Source organism: Pan troglodytes, chromosome 5, assembly GCF_028858775.2.
Source record: "Pan troglodytes isolate AG18354 chromosome 5, NHGRI_mPanTro3-v2.0_pri, whole genome shotgun sequence".
Lineage (NCBI taxonomy): Eukaryota > Metazoa > Chordata > Mammalia > Primates > Hominidae > Pan > Pan troglodytes.
Window position 1 is genome coordinate 143,056,040 of NC_072403.2, and position 13,493 is coordinate 143,069,532.

General features: G+C 37.9%; 1 protein-coding gene across 8 annotated transcripts in view; it reads left to right on the forward strand.

Moving 5' to 3' along the window:
* The window catches only part of AKAP7 (A-kinase anchoring protein 7), a 148,987-nt gene that overhangs the window by 22,637 nt on the left and 112,857 nt on the right, over positions 1-13,493 (forward strand). For all 8 annotated transcript variants that reach the window (XR_010158196.1, XR_010158197.1, XR_010158198.1 and 5 more), the window contains exons 3-5: positions 2,605-2,744; positions 7,633-7,769; positions 11,943-12,103. Coding sequence is in view for 4 of the 8 variants with exons in the window: in XM_518739.8 (XP_518739.4) it covers positions 2,605-2,744; positions 7,633-7,769; positions 11,943-12,103 (438 nt within the window). In the remaining 4 variants the exon portion in view is untranslated. The remainder of the gene's footprint in view (positions 1-2,604; positions 2,745-7,632; positions 7,770-11,942; positions 12,104-13,493) is intronic.

Here is a 13,493-nt window from a genome sequence, read left to right on the forward strand (position 1 = left end):
CTAGAAATGTATTTAGAAGTGGATTTAAAATATATGTGTTCTTCATTAGCATATTTTGTTACTTCTGTTTAAAATTAGTATATTCATATTACTGCGGTTAGATGTAGGACCTTTTCTTAGATGTGTAAAATTGCAGGCAGCCCAGTGATATATTGATTTGATTTGCTGTATTAAAACTCTTAACGTAAGAAATAAAACCCAATGGCATCATGAATGAGACAATTCACATAATTCTTATAACACAGATAAAAATGCTACAAACTATTTCTTAGTAATAAAATCTGTAAAGTTCTGATAAGGTTAGGTGTGTAAAAGAAGCTAATAATAATTTATATTTTAAACGTGTATCCTCTAATCATGAAGAGCCATCATTAGCCACATTAATCATTAGACATATTGTTGAGAGATATAGTGATGAAATAGATGCATGAACACACCAGATAAGTTTGCCTTAATTCATAATGATAGGTCAGATATATTGCCCAGGCCACCTTGCTCTTAGTTTACCCCATTTTGTAGGTCTTACAAATATATGTTGTGGAAAGAAAACATATCTATTTCTACACACTCTTAGCTTTTTAATTTTAAACACGCTGTACTATTTTTCTTAGAAATTAGCATTAAAATACTATTTGAGGCATTAACTTAAAATTGTTTACTATTAATATCTCAAAGAGAAACAGAATAAGAATTATTTTTGCTCTGTGGTTTTATGTGTAATGTTAACTAGTTGTGCAGAACTTCAGTAGAGAAGCAATTTGATACAGTAGCAAAGTTTTTCTGCTTTTCTGTTTTATCGTGTAAAATAAGGGATTCAGTTAAAGCAGGGTTGCATATGCACACAGGCATTGGGCTGTGGGTTGAGCCCAGACTTCTTTTCACAATCCTTCTTAAGGCATTGTGTGCAGGCAGTTACTGTGGTCTATTAGAGTTGATCCCAAAGATGAAACCAACCGAATAGGATTGAATGTAAGGTAAAGTGGTTCTTTCCTTCCTTTTTCAAAATAACACCTCAGAAAATATATCTGAATTTTCACAAAGTCTCTGTGAGGTACTCTATTTTGTTTTGTTTTGTTTTTTGGAGACAGTCTCACTCCATTGTCCAGGCTGGAGTGCAGTGGCATCGTCTTGGGTAACTGCAACCTCAGCCTCCTGGGTTCAAGCGATTTTGTGCCTCATCCTCCCAAGTAGCTGAGACTACAGGCATGTGCTACCATGCCTGGCTAATTTTTGTATTTTTAGAGGAGATCGGGTTTCACCTTATTGCCCAGGCTGGTCTCACACTCCTGACCTCAAGTGGTCTTCCTGCTTCAGCCTCCCAAAGTGCTGGGATTACAGGTGTGAGCCACCATGCCCTGCAGGGGAACTGTATTTTGAACAGTAAACTACTATTCAAGAAGACATGGCTTGGAAGCTCAATTAATGGATTGTAGTTTTGCATGCATATGGAAGCCCTGATAGAATCTGTTAAAAAAAAAAAAGATGATGGCATTTCACACAGATTTAGTAATTATTTCTGGGAGCATGCTTCGTAATTAGAATTGTTAGATGTTGTAAATGAGTCTTACAAGGATTACTTTAAAAAGTGGTATTGTAAACGCTTCTCAGATTACCTTTTGTTAAGGATCAGTTTATTTTATTTTTTTTATTTTTTATTTTTGAGACGGAGTCTCCCTATGTCGCCCAGGCTGGACTGCAGTGGCGCCATCTCGGCTCACTCCAAGCTCTGCCTCCCGGGTTCATGCCATTCTCCTGCCTCAGCCTCCTGAGTAGCTGGGACTACAGGTGCCCGCCAGCACACCCAGCTAATTTTTTATATTTTTAGTAGAGACGAGGTTTCACCGTGTTAGCCAGGATGGTCTTGATCTCCTGACCTCGTGATTCGCCTACCTCGGCCTCCCAAAGTGCTGGGATTACAGGCGTGAGCCACCGAGCCTGGCCAAGGATCAGTTTTTTAAAAAAATTTCCTGTTTGTTGCCAATGGATACTTTTGTAAAATACAATAAAAATGAAATTATTAGAAAATGAAATAAAAGAAAAGACCTACAAAGTAGGAATCAAAATTCAGCAGACCAAATTATTCTGCCCCATTGCTATGGAAGTTTCCAAAGCATTCTCTTAATTTTTGCAACAAATAGTTTATAGTGTGACAGTGGCCCCAGACCAAAACTTTGTGTGGCAGTAGGGTTATACCCTAGAAGTTACAAACATACCTATACAGGATGGTTGAAGAAATGATCTTTCTTAGTGTTATGAACATTGTGGTGCCGGGAGCTGTGCTTCAGATCATGAGTCAGCTCACTATGGCCCTCAGGCCAAATCTAGTTAACCACCCTGCTTTGAAAATAAAGCAGGAACACAACTGTACCCACTCATTTATGTTTTGTCTACAGCAGAGTTGAGTAGTTAACGGCAGAGACTATGTCATCTGCAATGCCTAAACTATTTACTATGAGGTCCTTTACAGAAATGTTTGCAAACTCCTGCTTTAGATTTGAAAATGACACTGATGAATGATTGCTACTTAAATATTGCTTGTTTTTTTTTCTGACTGTATTCTTTGTTTAAATGTATTAGACGTATTGTTTGACTTTTTTCCTCTAGTCACTGATGAACCTCAAATAAATTTGAAGAGAAGTCAAGAAAATGAATGGGTCAAGAGTGATCAAGTAAAGAAGAGGAAAAAAAAGAGAAAAGATTATCAACCCAACTATTTCCTGTCCATTCCAATCACCAACAAAGAGGTGCTATTTTTAAAAAGTTATTTTTACTGTGAAATTTTATTCTAAATTTAAAGTACACTAAATGCTTATTAGCCCACTTGCTCTTAGCTTTTAAGAGTATTTGGTGGCATTTTAGCAGGACTGTCCAGGGAATATTTCTGTTTAAGTAATAGAAATGTATTTAAACAACAGGTTTAGAAAATATCATTTATTTTTCTGAGACAGGGTCTTGCTCTGGCACCCAGGCTGGAGTGCAATGGCGCAGTCATAGCTCACTGCAGCTTTGAACTCCTGGACTCGAGCAGTCTTTCCACCTCAGCCTCCAAAAATATTTAGACAATCATATTTAAACGGTAATTTTGCAAAATCCACTTGAAAAATTGTTGCTAGATGGCATGTCAAGGTCATTTGCAAGTGTTTGTTCATTTTATCTGAGGGAACTTTTGGAAGTAGAGAGAAGTGACCAGTTGAAAAAAGAGGATTCTGAGATCTCTGTTGGGAAGGTAAACTGGGGTTTCTTGCTGCTTAATCTTGTTTATTATAGTGATTATTTCAACATAGTTTCTTTAAAAAATTACTCAGTATTGTAACAACTTAATATTGCACCATTAAACTTGGTAAAAATCTATTAAAATCTGAAAAATTAATGCAATAAATAATAGGAAATGGAACTAGCCAGTTAGCTCATACTGAGAAACCCCTGAGAGAGAAAACTACTGCATCTCATTACAACCACTGAAGCGGTGAGGTAGGAATTAAAATCCCTCAGGAAAGAACACCTCACTTGGAAGACTGACTGTTTTTACCCCTTGGCCCAATTTACGAGCCAGATTTGAATTTCTGTTTGATTGTGGGTGATAATCTCTTTGACCAGGCACATTTCCACATTGCCTTTCCCCTTGTTTAACTAGAATGTCTCTAGGGAATGCTAACAAATTGTTAAAAATCAAATCAAAATTAAAATGAAAGAAATAAATATCAAAAGAAAAAATAAATTATTTTGGGTCATTCTAGGAAATATCTAGTCTGTGAGACACAGTTTAGCTGGGGAGAAGATATACATAACAAGAGAAGAGTTACCTAGCCATATAAGATTTTAGATTTGATGTACTGAAGAATCATATTCTGATTTTACTGATACATATTTGATTCCTTTGGTTGAGGAATACTTTTTTAAAGTCCTAATAAGGGCCAGGTGTGGTGGCTCATGCCTGTAATCCCAGCACTTTGGGAAGCTGAGGTGGATGGATCCCTCAAGCCCAGGAGTTTGAGACCAGCCTGGGCAACATGGCAAAACCCCATCTTTACTAAATATACAAAAACTAGCTGGGCATGGTGGCTCACACCTGTGGTCCTAGCTACTTGGGAGGCTGAGGTGGGAGGATTGCTTGAGTCCAGGAGGCAGAGGTTGCAGTGAGCCAAGGTTGCGCCACTGCACTCCAGCCTGGGTGACAGAGCCAGACTGTATCTCAAAAAAAAAAAAAAAAAAAAAAAAAAAAAAATTAAAGGTCCTAGTGCAATAGTCATTAAAAGTGTTTAGGCAATACAAAGTTAGTGTAATCAGCAATTATACATTTTATTAAAATACTTGCAAGTTTGGTTTGAAATTTAGGATCACGTATACCTATGGGGATTAGAAGAGCTCAGGGAGTGAAAGGTGCTGCTGCTTTCATGAGCAGCCAGACAGAAGCCAGGTCCTAAGGACACTGAATGTCAGACAGTTGAAGTGACTTCCCTTTGGACACATGATTTGTGATTGGAAGAGAATCCAGGTTCTGTATTTTGATTTGACAGTCTCTCAATCTAGATGTTCGATGAACACCTCTGGGTGTCGCTTTCCCTAGGCCGCTCATTTTCTGCTTCTCCCTTCACCTGTATTCCTTACTCCTAGGGGAGACTGAGCAGCATCTCTGCATCACCCCCATGTCTGCCCTCTCTCCCCTCCTAGCTGTGTTATGACTTCTTACCCCTTCCGGAGAAGACTGATGGGATGATGTGCTGATGGGATAGGGAAGGTGGGGAAGGGGATTGAGAGGAAGGAAGAGAAAAAAATTCTTTCCTTTCACCACTAACTTCTAGGCTTTGCATCACAAAGGTGAAGGGAGAAAGGGGATGAGAGTCCTGTCCGCAGCTTTTAGTTTTCATCCTTTAACCTGCTGTAGCCTTTGTTTCTGCCTCTCTACCCCTGTAAAGTTGTGTAGATGCTGGAAAGAGTGTAGGCTTTGGGTCTGACAGACTTGTTAGTCCCAGCTGAGTCACAGACTCTGCTGCATGTGCAGGTCAGGTTACCTAAATTTTTCAAGTTTCAGTTTGTTCAGGTGTAAAATGAGGTGGGTGATAATACCTCCTTTAGATGACTATTTTTTAAACCCAAATATAGCCATGTCACCAACCTGCTTATATACTTCAGGATTTTCCCATCGACAGGATAAAGACAACCTCTTTTCCATGTTCTCTGAGGTTTTGTCGTTGTTCGTCTCTCTTTCAGCCCTTGCTTTTTCTGCCCGAGCTCTTCTACCCTTCCTTGGGCTTGCCAGGTTCCCTTGGCCCCAGGAAAAGCCTTCTCTGGCTGGAGCTTTCTCTTTGCTCCTCTTGGTTTTGTTAATGCCGCAATCTCAGCTCAAACCTCTCTACCCATGACCACCTCGTCTAGGTCAACTATCCCTTTCCTTGCCCCATTCCTGTCAGCTAAAGGCTTTCACAGCTTTCTGTATGCCATTTGTCATCCTTGCAACTTGACACTTGTCTTCCTCACAAGGTTTTTAGTGCATGCCCATACCTAGACTGGTGTTTGTTCAAGAGTAGGTGCGCACACATACACGCTCTTTCGCTCTTGCTCTCTCTCTCTCTGCTGTTGTTTCATGGCAAAAGCGTGTTTCTGTCATTCCAAGTTATAACCAGAATACTTAAAAATAATAAATACAGTGTAATGGTGGTTTCATAATACAGGTTCAACAGCAGTTACTGGTTTTGGAGGAGGTAGGGTAACTTATAATAGAGGGAAATGCAGGTTTCAAGTGACCTTGAAACCAAATAATGTAATGTTTCCCTTTCAAGAGACTTATTTGTAGTTAATCACTTAGAAAGCTTACATACAAATATGGGGAAGAGATGTAGGAATCAGGCAAGATTAGGAGTTATATTTTGTATCTTCTACATGAGCACATTTTTGTTTGTTTTAAAGTGTCTAATGTTAATTTTCTTTTTAAACTACTTATGAGCTTTTGTGGGAAGGCTTGGGAAAAGAATTAGCATTTATAACATTGTTTCAATGGAAGACTGTATTCCAAGTTCCAATTAAGTGACCTGCAAACAAGCTTTTGGAAGCTAGCACATTCACAATGAGTTGCTCTACTTTTGGCCTCTATGTGTTGGCATCTAGTTTTAAAGAAAAAAGTATCCAGAATTCCACTGGTCTTTGATTTTAAACACATTCTTAGAAGTTTGGAATTCTTTATTAGTGGAAAATCTTGATTTCGTATTTTAAGCAATAGAATTGGAAAGTGGATTAGGATGGCTGCATACAAATATCCTAATTGGAAGTATATGAAAATATGTGTTTCCATTAACTTTCAATTGCATGTTAGTTTAAAAAGAAAAGAAGAAAACATTTTGATGGGGGTACAGTAAATCCTAAATGTTTCTTAGGTGAGCTCAGATATGGAGGGTGGTTAGACACCAAGGATGGGGGATTTCTTGAAACTGACATAGCAGCATTCTTGCTCAAACTAAATTCTACAAGGACAGAGAGAGAAGCCCATGGTTAGGCCTAGTCAAGCAGAAGACTTGGAGGGGCCTGACTAAAGTTTTGGTCAAAGGAGAGAGTCTCTGTCAATGGGAAGTGAGATCCAAGGACAGCATCTCATGATTTGCACAATCACATTCCGCAGATAATGGGAACATTGTTCAGGATAAAACAGCTACTTTGGTATCAGAACAGTTTGCTATGCTCATGAGTCAGTTTTTTCTTATCTCTGCTTTTTTATGGATTCTGCATTGACTGTCAGCCCCCACTCTTTCCCTTTTTTTCTATTGTGCTGCCTCAGGGCTTCTGTCTTCTGTTCCCTTAGGGCTTCTCTGTGCTCTCTTTTCTCTGTTGTTTTTTTTCTGGGTTTGCTATTTTGTATTCAAACTACTTTCAAATGTACTCACATTTAGAAGTTGACTAGAATTGCATCTAACTGGAAGTGGAGGAGGGAAGATGCATCATTCCTCTCCCTGTTTCAGAGGAGCAGGTGCTGAGAGAGGAAGGGAGATGGTGGACCAGGTCTGTGGGGATTTCTCCTGGATGCAGATTCTGTTTTTCTAATGTGTGCATTTGGACTTCTTTGCAACTCTTCATGGTAATGCCCCTCCCCACAGGTCTGGAAAAATGACAGTAGTCATTTCTACTGAAATTATTGCTGTTGTAAAAAATCTTAAAGGCCATGAGGAACGGGTTCACAGACACATTCACTTGGAGACAAATAATTATTGCTTCTAACAGAAATGGAATGTTGTCTGCTGGCTTGACCTTTCTGTGGCAAGAATAAAGCCTTATTCTTAGGAAAGATCATAGTTATTGAGTCATATTGGGTATTCCAAGGACAAATTTCTGAAAAGATGCAGGGCCATTGAGAGGTTTTTCCAGTCAGATAGCAATCTGATCTGCAAAATAAGGGTGTTGGGTTCAGTACTGTTAAGATAGACAATCATCATGCTTTAAAACTTACACATCCTTTTAAGCTGTCCCAGTCAACTATCTGTTTGAGAACAAGTAGACAATTAAGCATTCATTTGGTTGAAGAATCTTAACATTGTTCTAATTTTGGTTGTTGCTTATTTTTCTTCTTGATTTTATATTTTACCATAAAGAAATTTTGCTTACCTAATCACTGGATTTTTTTTATATGTATGTATGTGTTATTAGATTATAAAAGGAATTAAGATCCTGCAGAATGCAATAATACAACAAGATGAGCGACTGGCCAAAGCAATGGTCAGTGATGGTTCCTTTCATATTACCCTGCTGGTGATGCAATTATTAAATGAAGATGAAGTAAACATGTGAGTAATGTATCTTTCTTAAATATAATTTTCCAAATTATTACTTTAATATGAGTAAGCACAGCAGAACCCAAAGAGACATTCTAAATTTTAAAGTAGTCTCTATACAATTTATTCCAATTAATAGTTAATATACAGAATAAACTGTATAAATATTCTTTTTAATCTAAACTTTTAAACTCTGTTATGGTTATCAAGTGGTAGCCCTTGGTTATGTAATTGTTTTGGCCATGCTCATAATATAAGCACTCTGGACTTGACCATTTAGCTTAAAATTCTAGATACATATTCTGGAATCATGGCAAAACCACCTCTTATTATCTGCCTTACTTTGGGCAAATCATGTACTTTCTAAGTAAATGAAGAAAATAATAGTACCAATACATGCAAGAGCTCTTTGCCTGGGGCCTGGCACATAGTAGGCACTCTATTATTAGCTATAAGAGCTGCCATTTTACTAAGCCACTGGACAATTTCAGTTTCATCTTAGTCATTTTTAGAGTCACTGTACTCTACCTACCCCCACCACCCCCATGCCAGGGTTCTGCCATAAAGGTTGAAGACAACTCATTGATTACTGCTTTCCAATCTGGAAGAAACCTTGTTCTTCCCCCAATTTTCTGGGACATTCTTTTTTTTTTTTTTTTGAGACGGAGTCTCGCTCTGTCGCCCGGGCTGGAGTGCAGTGGCGCGATCTCGGCTCACTGCAAGCTCCGCCTCCCGGGTTCACGCCATTCTCCTGCCTCAGCCTCCCGAGTAGCTGGGACTACAGGCGCCCGCTACCACGCCCGGCTAATTTTTTGTATTTTTAGTAGAGACGGGGTTTCACCGTGTTAGCCAGGATGGTCTCGATCTCCTGACCTCGTGATCCGCCCGCCTCGGCCTCCCAAAGTGCTGGGATTACAGGCGTGAGCCACCGCGCCCGGCCTCTGGGACATTCTTATCCGTACTTAGATTTTCCCTTCCTCTGTTACCTTCTATATAGCTCACTGTGTTAAGTTCAAGCCTAAGATGTATGGAAAACCAAAGCCAGGATGAATGCAGGTTGCTTTTGTTTTCTACTTTGACAGCTATATTTCCTGAGGGAATGAGGAGCAAGGCTTGAATTAGGAAGGGATTGAGGAAAAGGTAAAATAAAAGGGATAAGATAAAAGACATTAATAACTCAAAATATCTAACCCCATTATGATTATTGTAGTTATGTCTTTTAAACAGTAGAACCTCATGTCTTTAGAGGTCAATCTTATGATCTGTCCCAAGCTGATGTACCCAAAGCAGCCTTGAGCATCCTGCAAGGACAGAGAGGAGGGGAGATTTTACTTGCCTGACTTTGTCTGATCACTTTGCCAATCAGAAGAAAAAAGAAGTTCTCTGATGCTCTTGAAAGAGCATCCAAAGAGAATCCAAAAAAGATACTACGCAAAATGAAAGGTTGAGAGAAGGGAGTAGTGCTCTGTGTGTGTTAGAATGGTCAGGATTCTCCAGAGAAACAGCACCAATAGGAGCATATCTATGTAGATATCTATCTGTATCTGTCTGTGTAGACATGTATATCTTTATGTAGAGAGATTTATTTTAAAGAATTGTCTCCCATGATTGAGGGAGAAGTCTGAAATCTTCAGGGCAGTGTGGAAGGGAAGAGTTGATGTTGTAGTCTCAAGACCTCAGTCAGTCTGGGGACAGAATTCCTTCTTAGGAGACTCCAGTCTTTTCTATTAAGGCCTTTAGCTGATTGGTTTGGGTCCACCCCTATTCTGGAGGGCCAGAGGTGTCAACTTTTAATTGATGGTGAGGTTCAAGGTGTGACCTCACTTTGGGGCAGCTAGAATGGAATTGATGAGGTTTCTGGGAAGACATTGTTTATGTGAACAATTTATTAAAAGTCTCTGATTTTTAACTTTTTATCCTATACTGTATGTTAGACATCTAGATTGTCCATTTCTTGTCCTATATTGATTCCTAATTTTCAAAGTCTAATATCAAGTTTTAGTTGTTTAATAGTATACTGATCAGTGGATTGGATATGGAATGTGCAGATACTTAAAAAAAATCATTAATTTCTTGAGGTAGATGTCACCTAAACTCCTTTGTATCCTTACAGTGTAGAAGAAAGGAATAGAAATATATTAGGCTAAGCCCTGCTGCTGATTTGAAAAGACTTACAAATGTCCTGTCTTAGTTTGAAATACAACCTTTGGGTCTGAACTCCAGTTTGAGAATTTCGTTTCTTATATGCATATACTTTTTACTTACTTTACCTTAAAGAAGCCTTTTCATAAGCCCCTCTTAAAAACATATTCTGTTTAAAATATTTTGAAAGTTAGTGATACTCCCAGTAGACATTGATTCCTTCTTACTCTGTGAAGCAGTGGCATCTTATTAGCACAAATTTACTGATTTATACTACTAGAGAACTGGAAAAATGGACCGAATTTAGATCATCTATATTTCTTTAAAGAATAACGACATAGAATTCACTGTCTCTGAAAAGTCTTAACCTTTCTCATGGTCTGCTTTAACATATAGTTTCATTTAAAACAAATATCTTGAATTCCCCCAACTTATAAATGAGCCAGGAATAGCTGTTCTGTTATCACATGCTTTAATTCATAGCACACAGTGAAGGAAAATACTGACTTAGTATGTGCACTGTTTGGATGAATATAACTACAGTTAGGTAATAGTGAATTTAAACTGGATTTGGAGGTACAATGAGAAATGTTGACATTTACATAGATATACTAAAGTATTGTGCATTTGTCATTTCCAAAGCGAAATGACAAATGCACAATACTTTACAATTTTGGAAATGAGAAATGTACCATACTTATAGCTATGTAATTTTTCAGAGAAATGAGACTGAGTATAGAAGTCATAGATGAAAATCAGTTAAAAACTTTACCTGAAGACTAATTTAGAAATACGAAAGATCAAGAAAAATGCTGATTTTTTCAAACACTTGGCTGAGCAAATCACTGATCAAAATAATTTAAACGAATAGCAATCCACTGGAAGGGTGTTTTAAAGCCCTGTATGAATGTGCTTAATTCTTTTTTAAGTAATGGCTGCCCTCTAGTGATATTTCATTTTTTTCTCAAAGTACCTACACCAAAATTCTCTTCAGGATAGAAGTAAGTCTAATTTTCCAAATATCAAAAATCTCATAATGTCCAATTCAATAATATTGTAAACATTTGTTTTTATTAAGAAAAATGTGGCTGGACACAGTGGCTCACACCTGTAATCCCGGCAATTTGGGAGGCCAAGGCAGGAGCATCACTTGAGCCCAGGAGTTTGAGACCAGCTTTCGCAGCATAGGGGGACCTCTCTATAAATAATTAAAAAAAAATAGCCAGGCATGGTGGCATACACCTGTGTATTCCAGCTACTCAGGAGGCTGAGGCAGGAGGATCACCTGAGCCCAGGAGGTCAAGGCTTCAGTCACCAGCTTGGGTGACAGAGAACCTGTCTGAAAAAAAGAAGAGAGAAAGAGACAGAAGGAGACAGAAAGAGAGAGAGAGAGAGGGAGAAAAGAAGAAGGAAGAAGGAAAGATATCGCACTTCTAACACATAGCAGGTGTATAATTGCATAGGCTAAATAGCTAAAGTATGTATGGCAAACTTACATAGTTACAATTGGGGAATATAATTAAACTTGTATTTTATTTGAGTCTAAGTATAGCAAATTATCTAATTATAGAGACTGTTATATTTTAAGAGATAGTGTGTTTTAACTTTTATTAGAGTGCCTCACAAATATATGTACTGTAAAAGTATTAGTACTTTCATCAAAAATCTAGAACTTGACACATAATCTAATGTAAGCTCTTGTAGGTACTCAGTTTTTTGGGATATATTTTCAGTAATTTTTTGAGTTGTTCATATAATATTTCACTTGGTTAAAAATCTTTTGGTAAACTGTAAAATAGTGTCTACTTTCATGTCTTTAATAGTGATTATAATTAGGTAAAGATTTCTTTACTTCTTCCATAGTTTTTGTTTAAAACTGTCAGTTTTAATCATAAAGTTTAGATTTAGAAGGTATTTTGAGCCTTAAAATAATTAGTACAAATATCAAAATTCATCTTTTTAAAACTGGTACTTTGTATCTTATTTGGTTTTGTATATTTTATTACTTAATGTGTTACTGAAAAATGTATTATTTCTTACTAGTGGTATTGATGCTCTTTTGGAATTGAAACCATTCATAGAAGAACTCCTCCAGGGAAAACATTTGACTTTGCCCTTTCAAGGGATTGGCACTTTTGGAAATCAGGTTGGATTTGTGAAGCTGGCAGAAGGAGATCATGTAAACTCACTTTTGGAGATAGCAGGTAAAACAGCAACACACTCATATGAAATCTTGTCTGTTGGAGAAGCAATTTTTTTCAATTTTGTAACAGAGACTTGACACTTTAAAATTTTAAAAGATGATGGACTAGACTCAAGTATTTTTTAGGACTGTCCCAATCATAAATCTGAAGGATTTCAGTGCTTATCATAACATTTGACATACAGTTGGCACTTGGTAGGTACTGAATCAATGAATAGGAGTTATTGGTTGCCTATTCAGAGGCTTGTGGGAGTTGTCATCCCCATTGCAGAGAGCCAGTTGGTGAATCAGCAAGGTTTCCGTTTATGCTGCTCCCCTCCACCCAGTCCCCTGGAGGGACTACTCTCTGAGCAGAAGGACCATTGGTGTTAGCAGAAGACCTCATATGTGTTGGAGAACATGTTGCCTTGTGCAGCACAATTGAAAGTGTCAGGGAATTGGAAGCAGAAAAAAATCATAACCTGGATGAGTGACTTCAGTTTGATCCAGAGATAATAGGTTGGGTATTAGCCTGCATGCTGTGAGAAATTTTTATTTTCACTTCATTTCATGTCATGTCATGTCATGTCATTTCATGTCATCTCATTGCAGGTTCAATAATCCTTGGTTCATAACACACTTGCATCATTGGTCTATGCTTGGTCCACTTTTATCTGTGTTTTTTTTTCTTTCTATCTATTATTCCTTCTTTGCTTTTCTTTCTCTGCCCCCTCTTCCCTCTCTTCTTGCTTCCATCCCTCCTTCTCTTTGTGTATCTACGTTTCTCTCTCTGTCTCTTAAAAAGCAATGTAATAATAACCTGGGAATGGTGGGAATTGAACAATGAGAACACATGGACACAGGAAGGGGAACATCACACTCTGGGGACTGTTGTGGGGTGGGGGGAGGGGGGAGGGATAGCATTGGGAGATATACCTAATGCTAGATGACGAGTTAGTGGGTGCAGCGCACCAGCATGTCACATGTATACATATGTAACTAACCTGCACATTGTGCACATGTACCCTAAAACTTAAAGTACAATTAAAAAAAAAAAAAAAAAAAAAAGAAACAATCATCTATAGGAATGAATAGAGCAGAATCTGGAAAAAAAGAAAAAAAAAATAACCTGGGAATCTACCATCCCAAACAGAAGCTAGTGCTTTGGTAGTAATCTAACCGTATTGTCCTTTCAGTAATGCATCCTTTGGCCTTCCTCCAATTAAGTTCACTGTCATCCTGAAGTCAGTGTTTACTTCCTTTTATTTTCCCAAAGTATATGTATTTTCATTTTAGTTGGTTTTAACTTAATAAAAAGGGCATCTTGTTGTATGTGATCTATTGGGACATCCTTTTCACTTAATATTACATTGCCTCTTTGCAGTTTAATAATTGCCCATTTAAAAGTGTAC